The following is an 18,845-nucleotide window of genomic DNA, read 5'->3' as shown; positions in this document are numbered from 1 at the left end:
GTGTGCTGTGTTGGCAGGCTGGATGGCGTGCCACAAACTAGTGACCCTACCTTCAATTATGTTCAATAATTGTTAAAATGACTAAAAAAATTAATATAAACTTTTAAAATTTTTGAATGGTATAAACTTCTTGATATTTGCTAAAATGGTAAGGAATTTAAGCCCTAGAACCGATTACTGTATTGGCTGACTAATACTACAGCTGGTGGACCTCCAAATGCAAGCGAAAACATGTTCAGTTTGGCTCGTAAGAAACTCGTTAATCGAGGGATTGCTTGTTAACCGAAGTTAAGAATCTTATGGAAGGTAACTCGTTAACCGAAATTTCATTAACCGAGGGACCACTGTACTCTTTTACGCGTTACTCCGCGGGTTCAATTGACCGCGTAAATTGGGGTATTACTGTATTATTAATAGTATTAGTATAATATTTTTGCCTCCCAGGCCTTGAAGTGGGTTAGTGACCTGTGCTCAGGTGGTCTAATCCTTGTAAAAAAAAATATATAAAAAATGACAGGGGCTGCCACAGTGGTGGCACAAGAGGGTAACTCAACAGATGTTGAAGCACTAAGAGGCTAAAAAAGAAATGTTCATATTGCATGTAGAAATCCTGAGGGTTTTAATTTTAGGTTAAAAACTACAGTAGGGTTGGTGTTTTTAGTTAGCTTGAGTTGGAAATACCCCTCCCCTTTGGAATTTCCCACCGTGCAGTACAGATCCCTGTCCAACTTGGAATTTCAGCCAAACCGGGTAGGCCTTCTCCCCAATTAGTCCGAATAAGAGGAAGTTTACTAAAATTGGTGTAAAGTAGTCGCCCCTGAAAGACGCTGCCGCCGCTCCTCCCACACTAGAAGTAACCCTCAACACGTGCAACATCTGTGGAAGGTCCTGCCGATCTCGTATTGGCCTCTCGAGTCACCTCAGTTCTCACCAACAAAGGTGATATCTTTAATAATTCATATCATTGTACAGTCAGTTCTGCTATAACGCGATAGTTGTGTTCTTGTAAAACCTCGCGTTATAGAAATTCGTGCAATAGAAATAACAGGGATTATGGAGAAAATAGGGTTAGGTGCAGATTACTCGAAATCGAAAAAAATTAGTAGTTAGCCTAACACAAAGGATAGCACAGTCTAAATAAATGTTACATTCATATCTAATAATGAAATCATACAGTAAATGTAACACTTTACCTTGAAAAAATATGAATATAACTTGATGGGGGAGAAGGGTGATTTTGAGGTTGATAACATCGAGCTTCTCTTCAAGGGTTATAGCCTTTATTTTACGATCATCACCGGGAATGCGATCACCAGAACGCTTCTTGGAAATATTCTTCTTTTCCATATTCACAGTTAATACCACAAAATTGGAGAAATAGTAAGCAAAAATCGTGTTACAGCAAACAAGCGTTCGCGTTTTACAAATATCGTTCTTCTATTCATAAATCACGTTATAACCAATTTGCGTTGTCAGAACACACGTTATTGCAGAACTCCCGGTACCATAGCTGGATGAACGTCAGACTCGATCCCGAGTATATGCAGATATATAATACTTTACAATACTCTAAAATATTACTTATTAAGTGATGATAAACATACTACAATAGTATTTATTAAGTGGTGATAAATACACTGCAATAGTATTTATTAAGTGATGATAAATTACAAAACTGTACTGTACTAATTTACAAAATAGGTAGTAGGCAGCTACCAAACAGGGAGGTACTACCACCTGGGAAGATATTGATAGCATAATGTGTTGTCTAACGGTAGACCCTGCTGCCATATGGCATCACAAAAATTGTGACCAAGTCCCAGGTTTCTGATCTGACTTTCTGCCTCATTTACACACAATTGCAGGGTCTCAATTGTTTCTCTTACTATTGTATTGACAATACAACATACATATATTGTTTCAAAGTTTTGATTTTTTCGTTTTTGTATTTTGTTATGGTTCTTTATTATTGTTATTACATTTTGCAGTCTTATTATTATGATCATTATTATTTTATGATTTTATTTTCCAATTTGTATTTTTTATTATAAATTTTATTTACTATGAATTAATAATAATATAATTATTACAATTATATTTTCGCCCCGCAGGCCCCGATGTGGGTCAGTGACCTGTGCCAAGGCCACCTAGAAGAGAAGGCCTGGGTGTAGGTTTGATGACGTCACTCTGGGAGGCAGCGACCACGCTCCTCGCTCTCTCTCTTTGAGTCATATTTACAGAAACTATGGTTTATGGCTGTAATTTTCTTTATATTTTGTTGAAGGAATTATATTGAATAAAATATAGCACAGTAGTCTACTTTCTGATTCATGATTATACATACAATCAAGAAAACATCAATGTATTCTAAAAATATTTCATATTCACATTCTTATCACCATTATAATTACCAAAACTGTTAATGCCTAGTACAGTCGACCCTCGTTAATTTGGACCCCTTTAATCCGGATTTCGGATAATTCGGACAAAATCTGAACGAACTTTTTTTTTTTTTTTTAAGGAATATTACCTACGCGGACCTCAAGCTAAAATGGTGGTCCACCCACTGCTGGGATAAAACATCAGCGTCTTTTTGGTTAAATGTAACATTTCCACCACTAGTGTGGGGGGGTGGGGGGGGATGCAACTTTTAGCTTCAGACATGAAAAATATTTACCATTTATTGCTAATAAACAATGGAAATGTGAAATATGTACCAATTAGTAATGAAAAGTTGTGCAGTTCCTTCAGCAAATGAAGCTCACCAACTTACAATAGGCTAAATTACCTTACAACGTGTTTTCAGTAGTCTATGTTGAAGTTCTTAGCACAGACTAACTTATCATATCATATACGGTATCACAGTTCTCATTAATCTACAAAAAATACCGGTAATAAAAACCTTTTTGATATTTCACACTTAATATAATACCAGGTAATCTACTTCAACCTCCTATTGTTTACAACCAGCTGTTGAGTATCAGTAGTTTTGCTGAAACGTGATGTATTTTAATGTAAAATAGGATAAAATACATGACGAAAACAAAAGATTTTACCTAACCTTCCGTTGTTCAAGAGATGTTACTCGTTTTTTAATAGTTTTCGGTTAAAATACTGTTATATTACAATGATATTCTATTCATACTGTGCTTGATATAATACATTCACGGAAATGTAATATTTTTGCTGAAATTACGTACGTATCACAGTGGAAAGTGGGATAAAATCGTGACGAAAACAATGACTTTGAAATATAATGCAATATTAACTCCTAAATCGGTTAATTCGGACAATCGGCTAAAACGGACACCCTTCCCCCCCATTAGTCCGAATTAACGAGGGTCGACTGTACAGCCAATCAAGTTATTTCTGCTACATTGAATAATTTTCATTATGAACAAATTTATTTAGTAATGAAATGTTAATAACATTATTTTCATAATTTGGTTTTGCAATTGAGGTAATGCAAACCAAATACATAAATCAACCTCTGGTCTCATTTACGTAATCAAATACACCTAGACCCCGACTTACGACTACGTGGACTAACGACCGTCGGGACTTACGACCGCCTCAGATATAGATTTAAAAAAAAAAAAAAAAAAATTTTAAATGACACACGCATTTTCTATACCGAAACGTTTCCAGTTAATGCAGTCTCCATGTATAATTAGAAAATTATGGGGGCCCCATGTGCATTCAGCTGACTACTGTACATTAAAGGTTAAGTGCTCAGTCACACTGTATCCATTCCTTATTATTTATTACTTTCACTGTACTGTATCCATTCATCATTATTCATTACTTTTACTGTACTGTATTTCATTGTAGATTTTTTTTTTTTTTATCTATGTCGGACTTACGACCATGTCGGACTTACGACCTGGATTTGGGTCCCTAACCCCGTCGTAAGTCGGGGTCTAGGTGTAGACTGTATGTAAGGGCAACATCATTTCTGACTGTACATACCTACCTACATGAGCTTTGGGGAAAATGATGTGACAACATGATCATTACACAGAACAAGTAATATACTGTACTATTATTAACATCGGTACTAACATTATACAGTGGTCCCTCGGTAAATGAACACAATTCGTTCCAGAAGGTCGTTCTTTAACCGAAACCATTGTTTCAATGGGATTTTGGGTAATTGGTTCCAGCTCACCGAAAATTACATACAAAGTAAAAATAAATGCAATAAAGTACACTTATTTTGAGGTGAGTATGTAGAACGCTCCTGGTTGATGATGATGATGATGATGGGAATTAGAAGTGGGGGTGGGGGTGGAGGAGAAGGGAGAAGAGAAGGAAGTGGGGGTGGAAGAGAAATCACCCCAAGCTTCATGTCGTCATTTCACTTATAAAATTTTATGTTCTTTAGGTGTAATTCAAGAGTATTTTCTTTAAATCAACACTGCACTGCAGTATATAGTGTCAATATGTAAAATAAATTTCAGAATGACCAATAATTGTACTGTAAAACGTAAAAATAGTTTATATTCAAGAGAGCCACAAGCGATGTTACCTCCACTGACCAGAGATACAAACTGACGCCTTGCTGGGTGAATCAAGTGGCTGAATGGCGCACCAAAAACTAGTTTCTTGTACTGTAATTATGTTAAATAAGTGTTAAAATAACTAAAAAATTTAATATAAAATTTGGAAAATTATTGAATAGTACAACCTTCTTGATATTTACTCAAATGAGAACGAATTTAAGCCCTAGAACCAGTTATTGTATTGGCGGACTAATATTCCAGCTGGTGAGCAAGCGAACACATGTTGACATGATTTTGTAAAAATTTCGTTAACCGAATTGAAAATTCTTATGGAAGGTAATTCGTTAACCGAGGCGTTCGTTAACCGAGGGATCACTGTATCAGTAAACACTTATAGTAACAGTAAATCCAGCAAAATATGGCAGGCAGGGAAGGAAGTTAAGTGCCCTCTTGTAATTTTGTCCGGACTAAAGGAGGTGCAGGGTCATCAGTTCCCGGAAAATCTGTGGTGTACCTACAGTATGTAAACAAGCTAAGATGGAGTGATTCATGTTCCGTTGTTTCTCCCTATTGGGGCTACTGTCATGAGCTGGGCATTGGAGAGGACCATAAAATGACAAGTTATGCCATGTATGACAATTAACCCTTTTGCCATGGGTACAGCACTTTTAATATTTTATTTGTCTAACGTAAGACAATTTTATTTAGCATAGGGAGACCTCCGTGCAAAAGGGGTTAAAAACCAGAGGTGATAGTGCAAGTGTGAACCTCAGTGGTTCTAGTCTTTTGTGGTAACTGTTATATCCATCAAGTCTCTTTTTAAAAGCATGATTTTATGGGAAAGCGTAGACTTATTTTGGATTAGTTTCAGCCACATGTCTATGTCCTCGAGAACTTGGGTTTTCAACCCTCTGTACTTGATTACTATACACAAGGCAACTGATACTATACAGGCTTGGGTAGATTTGGTTATAAAATGGAGTTTTAGTACAGTAGAGTATTTAGTTATTTCTCAAAATTGCCTCTTACTAAAAGATTATTCTGCATCTTTACGGGGTTATACAATATAACACACCAAGCCAAGAAATGTGATAACACTCATCACGGCTTCTCTCGCAGTGATCTTTGAGGATGGTTTCAGAGCCAAGGGTGCACAATATTTTTTAGTGGAGTGTACATATAGTACTGTATTAGCCATATAAGACCTGAACTGTCTGTCTCTGGTTTAGTGAAATCCAGGTACTGTACAGAGTTTGATTAATGGCAGATATCAAGGAATACCCTGACCTGCATTCTATAAGAGTGATGGGTGCTACAGTATACGTACACAATTTTTGGATTTATTTTATTTTTTATTTATTTACTTATTCATATATTTTTACAGGCAGCCAAGGTGTGCAACAAGGTGGTGGGGAATCATCCCAGACACAACCCCACCCACAAAGGAATACATCATTTTTGTGTAAGGCCGGCTGCGAAGCTGTTCAAGAAATTGTCCTGAGAACTAGTGAGGTTTTTTCTCATCTAAAGAATATGCCAGTAAGTGTCCTAGTTTTACTTTTCTACAACAATTATTTGGTACAGTAGTGCATTGAATTACTGGACACCTGCACCTGAAACATTGTAAGACTGGATGGGAGATTCCCTGGTACAGTAGTTGTAATGGTGAGACTGCAGAAATGTGTCCAGGATGAACAAAACACAGGTTACCAAATATTGTTTATACAGTATTTATATATAGATAACCTTATATTTTTCCTGGTTCATTATCATCAATCGAAAATGGTGATTTATGCACTATATTTATGAATTAAAAAAGGTGTTGGAGGGGATATTAGTGACTGTACACATTGTAAAGATAGTATCTATCCACACTCTGCAAAACAATGACACCATGGACCAAGGAGTTTGACAACCCTATAGAGACAGCATGAGTCATATTGATCAAAATGAAATTCATTGGACCCATCTGGACAGATACATTTTTATTGTGAATACATAAGCTCAATGGTGAGGTTATACATTTGTTATTTTGTAAAGTGCATAAACTGTTGAGTTACCTAATACTGAGTAGATTTGTATTAAAATAATGTCTTTTCTGATTGTTTGGTATTGAATAGAAATATTAATTTGAACTTAATAAATACAAATGACCTTTTCATTACTATAAACTTTTAGGGAGGACATTACCATATTCATGTACATATACCTGTACTGGTACAGTATGTTCATATTGAACAGATATTAACCCCTTCACTATGGGGATGCTACTTTTAATATTACAGTATTTGAGTAACACCAGATTATTTTACTCAGCTTAGAGGAACCCGTACACAAAGGATTAAGGCTTCACTATGTATAGTAAACCCCTGCAGTACTTCTTCTGTATTCAGTGAGATTGTATTAATCAAATACTGTACATTTAATTCATTAACCCTTATGCCCCGGGTGATGTAAGACCTGCTGGACCCCCCACATGGCCACATTTTGGCAAAAATAAAAATTAAAAATAATTTACAGTTAAAAACTGGTACTGTATTTCAGTCATAAAATTAGTGTGCAGTCACTCCAAGTGTACTCTTGTGGCTGGCGTGCAAGTGGTCCACTACGTCCACAACACTCATGACCATGACCTTGCTAAGGGGGCTGGTAGGGTAGGGAGGGGGGGGCGAGTGCCGTTGTCTGTATCACTGTTCTCACCGCTGGCCACCTTAACAAACCCTACATCATCTGGGTCTGTTTCCTCCCCATCACTGTCAGTGTCACTCAATACTATATCGATGCCACTCAACTCTTGAGGGTCTGGAGGAGTGAGGCAGGTCACGAGACGTCGAAGGATGTGCATCCATCATGGTAGCTCGTGGGTAAGGTGACCACTAGACTTGAAACAAAGATTATGTGCGAGTTGAATTGCCAAGTAAATAAATATCATAAGCAAAGTACTTTGTCCTCTCTAGGTATTCAAACTATGCTGCAAAGATTAAGGACATAGAGGAACATCACCCGGGGTCACTAAAGTGGACGTAGAGTTATGCCACCTTGGCTTTAGGGGTTAATCCCATGGAGTGGCATAAATGTCTAAGTTTGGAAGCAGTGAAGGAGTTCATTTTGCTCAGATACTGTACAGGACAGTATATACTTATCTTTAACCTACAAAATATGAACTGGCAAGGTACTAGTGAACATAATTCTATGGTAATGTACATGGTGTCCATGGTCAAGCAAACAACACTTTCTTCTTTATTGTTATAACAGACTGGAACAAGTTACCAGACTACATCAAAACGTTATGGTATTAAACAATTCAAAGCTAAAACAAAGAACAAGGGTGGATCCAGGGGGAGTCCTGGAGATCCTGACACCCCCCTTCCCCCTTTTTCATCAGAAAATTTCAATACCTTTTCTTTAATGCAGCATTGTACTCAGGCATTTTTGTATTGTAAAAAGTAATTACTATTGACCTCAGAATATCTCCTAATATCAAGTGCACGTGGCTTCCAGGGGCCTCAAAATGCTCGCCATGTTCCACTACCCAAAACTTCCTGGACCCCCCTTTAGATATTCCTGGATCTGCCCCTGAAGAAATACATAATACAGTAGGTGAAGCTACAGCAAGATAAGAGAATGATTTTTTTATATTATTAAACCACATACTGTAAAACTGCGGTAGTGATCTGCCTGCCTCGGATAGTCCAAGCGCAATGTAAACCTTGTTAAATTCTATCAAATAAACTCATTAATACTCGTGTAGATATACTATTACTGATTAGAGACCAAGCATGAGCCTAAGCAAAGGGCCCTCCTGGAAATAAGCTCCAGAGAGCATTGTCATCTATCCTTGGTCAAGTTGCCTTACTGCTTACCTGCACTGTCTCAGCACACAGGAAACTCTATACAGTACTGTACTCCCCTAGCCTACATGTACTCTATACTTACAGTATATTATCTATACAGTGGGGTATGCTATAACGAACGGATCCTACTACGAATATTCCTATAACGAACGGTTTTACCTATAAAATTGAGAATGCTATAACGAACGAAACTCCTACAACGAACATTATTTAAAAACCAAAAAAAAAGGGTTTTGGTTTTTTTTTTTACTAATTTATTGCTTTTTTATTACAAATATTAATGATATTCTTTATTTCAGGGGTTTAGATGCATATTTATGCACTTTTTTACAATTTTTACAATTTTATATTATATTTTTCAGTGTTAAGTGGTTGTATTTGGGGGCCTGGAACGGATTAATCCTATAACGAACGAATGCTATAACGAACAAGGTTCTAGAACCAATTAGATTCGTTATAGCATACCCCACTGTATTCTTGTTGAACTGTATACCTGCATAGTTTATAAACATGCTTATTCAATTGTAAACCTGAAGGGCAATTTTATTGAATAAATATTACATATTATTATTACAGCACGCTCGGATAATTCACGGATGACACCCTGGATATACCCAGAATGTCTGTGGGTAGTTTTAAAGTTGCCGGCATTTTCACGGCCGGGACAGGGAACCATTCATTCTATAGACAGTAATTTCATTTACCTGTATTGTATATATATGTGTGTGTGTGTGTAGACACACACATACACAAAACACATACACATAACTATTAATGGGAAGTAGTCTTGAGGGTAGAAATAATTCTTCCTAAGGGCAAACACACAAACGGAATACAGTCAACCCTCACTTTACGCGGTCCCACATTCCGTGTTTCCACGTTTACGCGGTGCCCTGCCAGAACCCAGGATGCTCACATTCCGCGGTGGGTGTACCCCTTTACACGGATGAAGTATAATTTTTTTAATTTAGCTCATAAAATTCATACAAATTATCCGGCCAGAATATAATTTACATTGCTGGAATTCTTACAATTTGATGATCATTTTGAATATAAACATCATAGATTTTGCATTAGACATACAAATTTTAGATATAATGTTTACTCTTGAGTAAATATGTTATCTTTTGTGCAAAATATATGATATTTATATTCAAAATATTCCTGGTCTTACAAGGAATCCAGCAATGTCAATTATATTATCCTAACTTTAGTCTGATTTATTATTTATTACTAAAAAGGTAAACAGTCTGGTATTCCCACACATTTATCTAGTAGGGACGTTGGTGGGGGGAGGGAGGGAGGGACCGGCGACCGACCATCTGTTACCGTGTGAAGAATATTTTTTTTTTTTATTAACTGAAGATTTTTATTTTAGCTCATAAAATTCATACAAATTACCCGGCCAGAATATAATTTACATTGCTGGAATTCTTACAATTTGATGATCATTTTGAATATAAACATCATATATTTTGCATTAGACATAAAATTTTTAGATATAATGTTCACTCTGAGTAAGTATGTTATCTTTTGTGCAAAATATATGACGTTTATATTCAAAATATTCCTGGTCTTACAAGGAATCCAGCAATGTCAATTATATTATCCTAACTTTAATCTGAGGTATTATTTAATACAAAATGTTAAAATTTATTTTTTTCACCCACTCTTTCTCTTGAAGGGAGGAGGTGGGGGGGAGGGTTGGGACTGACCGCGCGGTTGGAAGAGGGGGGGAGGCAAGGTGGGGTACTTTGATTGACAGATAGTGTCGTGAAGAATATTTTTTTTTTTATTAACTGAAGATATTTGTTTTAGCTCATAAAATTCATACAAATTACCCGGCCAGAATATAATTTACATTGCTGGAATTCTTACAATTTGATGATCATTTTGAATATAAACATCATAGATTTTGCATTAGACATACAAATTTTAGATGTAATGTTTAATCTGAGTAAATATGTTATCTTTTGTGAAAAATATATGACATTTATATTCAAAATATTCCTGGTCTTACAAGGAATCCAGCAATGTCAATTGTATTATCCTAACTTTAGTTTGAGGTATTATTTATTACTATACCTGGTTTTACCCCCAAAATTTCTCAGAGGGAAGAGCCAACAGTGTAGTGTGAGAAGAGGGGGAGGGAGTGTGTCCATTATTTGAATGGACATTAACTTGGCGACTGTATTTCTCTTAAGTATTAATTGTGTGCATGTACCATCATAAAATTAAGATGTTATTTTTACTACAACATAGTTATGTGTCGTCAAAAAGTGGAGTTTGGGGATCGGCCTGGACTCCTTTTCAATTAATCCCATATGTTATGTTATTCACTTTACGAATTTCTCGCTTTCCGCGGTACCCTGTGGGTTACATTAACCGCGTAAAGTGAGGGTTAACTGTATACATTTCTTTGTACACAAGTAAAAATGTAACCCCCCCCCCTCGTCTGGCCATTATTCGCGGATTTGGCGATTCACAGCCATTTTGAGAACCTAACCCCCTCGAATTTGAAGGGAATACTGTATTATTAAATAAGATTAATGTTTAATAGTAAATAGGAAAATATCTAGTCATCTGTGCAGTTAAAGTTAAGTTGAAGGCATGGAATAGAGAAGTGTGTGGGTGGTAGATGTTATGTTATGATGAGAGATAATGTACTCTACTCTATAGAAAATTATAAAAGTTTGTGCTTGAGAGGCACAATATGGTCAATATGGTCCTACTAAGAAAGGGTAATACTTATTTCATTTGAATTATTAGTTTTCTTCTCATGATTGTGATTTTGAATATGCATATTGTATTTTGAATTGCAGCTTCCAAATGGTTCTAATCAAGGCACACAGTTAAGTACTGAAAAAAAAATGCGGATCCAAGAAAATCTCAGTGCCATTCAGCGTCACTTCAAACCCCTCAGAGCCATTTACATCCGTGTTAATGATGACTGTGCAGGGATGGAATATACTCATATAGAGGTCAGTTTATAAATTACTGTACCATTTATAAAGTAACTTTAGACTGCCTGAATGTTAATGACAAATATTTTCCTAATTGATATTAAGATATAATCCTTGCTGACAATACTATTGTACTTACCACAGTTTTCACATATGGTGGAAGTCTTTAATTTGAAATTACAAACTGTATTCATGTGTATATTTAGCTGTTTCTTTTTTAACTTGTTAATATTGTGTAGCTGTATAGTTAGTTATATTATACATTTTACATGTTTAGGTTATAAATAGATACTGTACTCTTGTTGTGGTGGTTCTCGGTGGGTGTGAAACCTTAGGGTTGATATATCAGTGGGGGAGTTTATGATAAGAGCATAGTGATTCATCATTCAGCTGAGCCATTAGCAACAACCTCAGAGCCAGTTGCTGGTTTTTCAGCTTAGGGTTGCACAGGTAATGAAGGACCTTTAATTTTTTTCATTTATTTCCTACTATAAGTTTGACATTAGATTGGTTGTATAAATAAGATTATAAGTTTTGGCACTGCCAGTGCAGCCTTCATGTCCTTTCACCTCCCATTTTACGGTAGATGACTGCGGTATAGTGAGTTCACTGACCCCGATGTAGGTAATAAATGGAAGGTTGATCTTGAATTTCACCTTTTTGGGTGCTCAGGTGAGCTGGATCTGGACTGGTTTGGTTGGGATTGAGTGCTTGTATCCAACATCAGCAAATGGATAGATCAGTGTTTCATGTTATGTTCACAACAAAATTACAGTGAACCCTGGGAGATCCGGACTAAATGGGGAGACTACTTGTCCGATAAAGCCGATTGTCAAAATCTTCTGACAAATATAATAAATGTATAAAACGACAAATAATGATATAAAAAGACCAAAAATACAGTACAGTATTTTATGGCATATACGACACAACCCCCATTTTAGCAGGGAGTATTTAGGGAAAAAAAAATTATTTTCCTTCTGTAGCCAGGAAATGTGAGGAATAATTAAAAATAATACCAATAAATAAGTTACAACAAAAAATAATGTATTGCTAAATCAGTAAATAAAAGACAAATGAAAGTTTAACACAGTCGTCATTTGCATACAATCCCTGCTTCACCAAAGTAACGAAGACCAGCTGGGACGCCAATTCCCAAGCAATGCTCCCCACCCCCGACGCTCTCCTCCCATTACGTGTTTGCCCTTAGGACAATTATTTCTTTTACCTTTTTCACAATATGTTTGTGGGATGGTGTGTGCATGTAATTAAGTGAAAATAATGAAAAAAGTTACGTATATCTACCCGAAAATACGAGTTGAAAAACTACCATAACACCACATAACTTGGCCCAGTAGCCTGGTGGTTACAGTGACGAGTTTAACCTGACTACAAGTGCCATGATTAATCACTATTATATCCGTAAACACTAATAATAACAGTAAATCCATTTAAATATGGCAGGGGGTGAGGAGAGTTACAAGAGCCGACAACACTTTAACTAGTGGTCACTTACTTGTTCCCATTGCCAGGCATAGTGTCAAAATACATACTGTATGGGAGAAATATACACATACAAAGAACAATTGACAACTCTGTTTATGTTTCCCTCCTCGGGCACCTGCGTCCAGCGCGCTGACATTTCAGTTACACGAGCCTAAGATGATCTTTGCTCTGTTTTGGGAATGCTTCTTAGGGAGGCTTCTTAGCCCCCAGAACCCCAAAATTCTGTCCGAATCTTCCAAAATCCGGATTTACTGGGTCCGAATCTTTGAGGGTTCACTGTATCAAGTTTTCTCCCATTTTAGATTATCTTCTTACTGTATGGATATGCCTTGCATTCTTTGTGTGAAGGTGAAGAATAATCTAATTATTGAATTTATTTGGTTTATAAATCTCAGTCACACATTGGGGTTAAAACCCTTTGACTTGTTCTTATTGAGCTGTTCAGTACTGTACTCTCAAGGTTATAAAAAAATAACTTAGGGATGAGTCCTCCATTATGAGGTTTATAAATGTGTACACTAAGCCAGTCCTCCATTATTTGGTTTATAAATGTGTACACTAAGCCAGTCCTCCATTATGAGGTTTATAAATGTGTACACTAAGCCAGTTCTCCATTATGAGGTTTATAAATGTGTACACTAAGCCAGTCCTCCATTATGAGGTTTATAAATGTGTACACTAAGCCAGTCCTCCATTATGAGGTTTATAAATGTGTATACTAAGCCATAAGTTTTAAGGTAGTTGGTGATTTGCCAAAACAAATTTAAGCTGATTTTAACTTCCTTTTTGGTGCAAAGAAAATAAAGCAGATTATTGGACAGGTTGTATTGTAACTTTGGTTTATTGGCTCTGTCTGCATAAATTATTTTGTATTGAGATATAATTTATATATGTATATTACATGCTTCAAACCATTTACTTATTAAATTAAAAGGATAATATAATATTGTATGTATATTCATGTTTTGCTGCATCATTTTACAAATCCAAGCTGTTGTTAATTGTTGTGCAACTTAGCAACTCTGTCATCACAGAGCTTAATTCCTTACAAGGACGAGGCAGACAACAGGGCAGACTACAAGAAAATTGGTGAAAACTATCGTCATCTTGTGGAGGAATCTAGGGAACTCAAGGAGGTGGGTTGCTTCTGTGTCACATTCGTGCCCTTTTATGTTACTCTTATGAAAACTAAACATGACAGGTATTGATAAGCAGGTATTGATCTTTCTGGTTGAGAGATAAACCCTTTTTATAGTTCCATATCAGTCCAGGAATACTGTACTCTCATGTAATACCAGATCAGATCCAAGGCAGGCATATAACAAAAACAATGACTGTGTTGTACTAATTCTGAATAAAGAAGGAAGACTGGTAGTTGTAGGTTCAGGTACAGTTTGTTTATTTATATACTGTATATGCTGGCATATAAGTCAACCTTCAAAGCTCAAAAAATATCTTCAAAACTAGGACTTGTCTTATCTGCTGAGTATAAAATGTGAACCTTAAAATCCAGGTAAATTTTGAATTGAAAGACTTCAGAGTTGATGAAAACAAATAGTCTTTGGTATAAGTGCTAAATGGTCACTATTTTGAATTTTATGTTTTGTTATTTACATTCTATTGGTAATTTTTTCTTTTATATATATAAATGGTGCCTGGAGATTTTGAAAGGGTCACTGTAGAAGAGTCATGTTGAATAAGAAACCTGATTGTTGGGGGGGGGGGTGAAGAAGGTTGGGAGGATCCTCACTGCTCCCTCAGATTAGTTCTAAGGTGGGAAAGAGTTCCTTGGGCCCAGACCTAAGTAGGTAAGGTTCCTGGTAAATATTGTGACTTGGGTCACTTCATATCAGCTTGCATCTCTATGCTGCATCCCATGTTCTTATATTGCTTTTTTTTATCATATTTATTAGGGTGTGTCAATTTTGTCAACATGTTAAAAATCAAATTTGGTAGTCAAAATATTGTGCCTCTTTATGTCTAAACTTGAGATTAGCAAACAAAAATGAATTGAAATAACCCTCACCTACATCAATTATACCTTAAAGTTTCAAATATCAGTATTTCAACAAATTAATGAGACTTGATTAGAATTATTCACTTGATATTAACTAATCTCATGTAAGCATATGGATTATGGAGTATTTTATGGTTCTATAGCTTGTGTACAATATGCATGTCAGAACATGAACATGAACAGGCTCTCCGTGTGGGACAGTTTAATTCTTGTTTTGACTTGTACCAAGCGTGAGGATAAGGCGCCCGGCTCACTCTCCTTCTAGATATCATAGACGGTGGTTTGCTCTCATTGCACTTGCACCTACTCTACCAGACGAATTCTACATTTTAATTATTGTAAGTAGGGCATATTGATTGTCGCAGTTACTTATATCATTGTATAAAACATTATGTTCTAAGAAATTATTATGTTATTTCTGTTACAGCATTTTTGATAAACAAATTGATATTTTTTGAAACAACAATTGAATTATGAAACATTGAAATATTTTTCTATTTGTCAGATAGTGTGAAGATGTCAAAATTGAAGACAAGAAGTCAGTTGTCAACCCACTTGAGCCTGCTAGTTGGTAAAGGGAAGGAGCTTCCTGTATCAGAACTTCCAACAGTGAGAGACATGCTAAGATTAGGGTTACTCCTTCGAGAAAAAAATGCAAAGGACAGAAGGAACTATACAGATAAAGAACTCATAAATGACATGATAGTCCCTCTTCTGCATCAATGGACAAAAGCTAATGCACTATTCAAACCACCTGTGATTAATCAGTGTCGAACTATTGAGCTAAAACTAACGAAATTATGGCACAAAGCAGTTGAAACATCACTTGGTAAAGGAAACTTGGCCAGGAAAAATGAATTTCTGCACACACTTGATACTCTGTTTGACATTTTGACCTGCAAGTGCTCCATACAATTATGTTCTGAATCCAACTGTTCTCACTCAGGTAAGAGAGAAAATAATTCCCACATTGATTGTGGTTGTCCTCGTGAAAAGAAGATCCCTGTTTTAGAGCTTGAATTTATAAAGGCACAGAGGACAAAGGCAGAAGGCCAAGGAAGTATGCAAATGGGTTCAATAGATTATTCAGAAACAAAGAAGCAGATTGCTAATGCCAAGAAGAGAGAACAAATCCGAGAGAGGGAACAAAAGAAGAAAATGAAGAGTGAAGAAGCCATCCAAAGAGAGGAAGAGCTGTGTCAAGATGTTTATCACTTCTTTGATAGTTCTTCTGATGAACAGGAAGCAACATCAGATGATAGTTCCAAAGAGCCATCTGAACCTTTACCAAAGAAAATGAAATACAACACAAGAAATATTTCAAACATTGCTTTAGCTAGTATTCGCCACCATGCTGGACTTCGTGAGGCTGCAGAAATTGCAACTGCCGCTTGGATAGATGCAGGCCTCATCAGCCGAGAGGATGTATCTTTGGTGATAGATCATAATAAAATTAGAAGAGCACAAGAAAAAATAATGAAGGAAATATCTGGTCAGCATGAAAAAGATTTAAGCGAGGGAGGGCTCTCCTGTCTTTTGTTTGATGGAAGAATAGATGACACAAAAGTTTTGCTAGAAGTATAGGGAGTGAACAGAAAGTTTCCAGGTCTCATCCAAGAAGAACACTACTCTGTCTGTTCTGAGCCTGGTGGTCGGTTTTTGTTTCACTTTGCTCCCGAAACTGAAGTAGAAGGGAAGAAACATGCAGAGGTCATTGCTGATCATATTTTATGTTGGGTTCAGGAGAGAGGACTTGGCAGTTCACTGCAGGCTGTTGGTGGAGATTCAATTGCAGTGAACACCGGATGGCAGGGGGGTGTAATGACGCATTTAGAGAAAAAACTAGGAAGAAGACTTGTTTGGATTGTATGTGATTTACATACAGGCGAGCTACCTCTTCGTCATCTCATCCAGGAACTTGATGGTCCTACAAAGAGCAACAACAAGTGGTCAGGTCCCCTTGGCATCATGCTGGATGAAGCAACACAACTAGAAATAAATACAACCTTTCCAAAGGTCGAAGTTGGCCCTCCCCTTCCGGCGTTGTCTGAAGGAGTCATCAAAGATCTCAGCACAGATCAATCCTATGCTTATCGTATTGCCCAAGCAATAAGATCAGGAGAAGTGCCTCAGTCATTGGCTCTCTTGGAGATTGGACCTGTCAGTCACAGCCGTTGGTTAACTACAGCTCTTCGTTTCTGCAGGATTTGGATTTCCAAACACGAATTGAAGGGCAAAGTGCTGAAGAATTTGAGGTTAATTGTTGAATTTATTATTGGAGTTTATCTTCCCCAGTGGTTTAGTGTGAAACTTAATCCTATGTGGGTGGATGGGCCCAATCACCTTTTGTTTCAATTGCAGCTAGTAAGAACACAGAGGAAGGTAGTGAGGGACATCGTGTTACCTGTGGCAAGAAGGTCCGCTTGGTATGCTCGATCAGAAGCAGTTTTGCAAGCAATGCTTTGCAGTCAATGTACCAATCTCCGAACCGAGGCTGTAGAAGTCATTCTAAAGATTAGAGGAACGCTAATAGATGACGACCAGTTGGGAGACTGTTCGTTTCATTCAAGAAAAGTTCCCCCAATAAACGTCAATGCCACCAAATTGTCAGAATTGGTTGACTTGAGTTTGGAAGTCTTAGAGCCACCATTGACAACAAGTCTAACTAGCCAAGAATTGAGAAACCTTAAAGAGACTCCAATGCAGGTGCCGAAGTGGCCTTCCCACACTCAAAGTGTGGAGAGATGTGTGAAAATGGTCACAGAAGCAGCGGGCCATGTTTACAGCCACGAGAGGCGAAGGTTACATCAAAGCACAAATAGCAAGCAGACTACTGATGACAAGAAACCAAAGCAAAGAGAGTATGAAGGCATTGGTTACTTTCAAATAGACTACGGATAATAAAATATAATAATTTGAAACTTGAAACAGTAACATGTGTGCAAATGCTGGTTATGTTATAAATTCACAAATATGTACATTTAAAAATCCATTTGATGTAGGTAGGACTTATTATAAAAAAAAATTTATGCCAGAATATTGTTTTGCCTGCTTAAAGACTACAATAAATTGCTACCAAATTACTCGATTTTCAATTTAGCCAGTTCACCCCCTAAATTGACACACCCTAATATTTATTATAAGATGAGCCCTGAGTCAATGGATGCTCAGTGTTTGGGGGAGTCCACTTACAGAGCAAGTATATATACAGTATACCCCCTGTATACTGTAGTCACAAACAAAATTTTGGGCTGAAAAGGTTGAGGTAACTTGTGCACTGGGTCGACTTGTATGCTGGGTTATACGGTATTTATTTATTTGCAGCATCAGAATTAAAAATAAATTTGTACAGTACTACCACCAAAAGGTTTTGGAAGTACTCTTACTTTCTTGCAAATTATTTATAAACCTGGTTTTTGGTTTCTTTACAGCAACTATACCTAAAAGCCCGATACATGAAGGAGATTATAGACCAGTTGCGCACGATCATCTGGGAAGTGAACACCATGTTGGCGATGAGCAACACCTAGTGTATTTCTTCCTAGTAACTTTGAAGTTTTAACAGACTGTTAATTTAGGTTCTATAATCACTATAGTGATTAAAAAATATTAAATTTTCAAGTGACCCATTGGTCCAGTTTCTTGAAAACCTGCATTATACAATATTACATCCAATGTTTAGTATATTACAGTACTGTATTTTATAAATCATGTCTCTATCTTGAATATTTTATGAGTTGTATTATTAAGCCTGTGTTCTTTGCATTTCACATAGCCAGAGTAGTAAAATAACTAAATAAATTTACTTGAGTACCGGTACTGTCCTCAAGTAACATTTTTGGGTAGCTACTTTTTAAAAAGTAATAGAAAAATTTAGTACTTTTACTTACAGGATAAGTATGGTTTTCTAATGCTGTACTTTTACTTCAATACAATTGAAAAATAAAAAATCATTATTTGTTACAGGCCCCAAACAAACAAATAAAGAGTTTTATGTCTGTGG

At 36.5% G+C, this 18,845-nt stretch overlaps 1 protein-coding gene across 7 annotated transcripts in view; it reads left to right on the top strand.

Annotated features, from left to right (window-relative positions):
• Positions 1-18,575, top strand: part of LOC121861521 (mediator of RNA polymerase II transcription subunit 30-like) — a 53,568-nt gene extending 34,993 nt beyond the window's left edge. For 5 of the 7 annotated variants that reach the window (XM_042359335.1, XM_042359333.1, XM_042359337.1 and 2 more), the window contains 4 exons: positions 5,887-6,041; positions 11,179-11,337; positions 13,860-13,961; positions 18,274-18,575. In XM_042359335.1, the coding sequence (XP_042215269.1) occupies positions 5,887-6,041; positions 11,179-11,337; positions 13,860-13,961; positions 18,274-18,372 (515 nt within the window). In that variant the 3' untranslated portion in view covers positions 18,373-18,575. Of the gene's footprint in view, positions 1-2,111; positions 2,259-5,886; positions 6,042-11,178; positions 11,338-13,859; positions 13,962-18,273 lie in introns of all 7 variants that reach the window. The other 2 variants (XM_042359340.1, XM_042359334.1) reach the window with 2 other exon arrangements.
• The last annotated feature ends 270 nt before the right edge of the window (positions 18,576-18,845 follow it).

The sequence above is a fragment of the Homarus americanus genome, unplaced genomic scaffold, assembly GCF_018991925.1.
Source record: "Homarus americanus isolate GMGI-L3 unplaced genomic scaffold, GMGI_Hamer_2.0 scaffold24260, whole genome shotgun sequence".
NCBI classification, from domain to species: domain Eukaryota; kingdom Metazoa; phylum Arthropoda; class Malacostraca; order Decapoda; family Nephropidae; genus Homarus; species Homarus americanus.
This window is presented reverse-complemented; position numbering and strand designations above follow the sequence as displayed.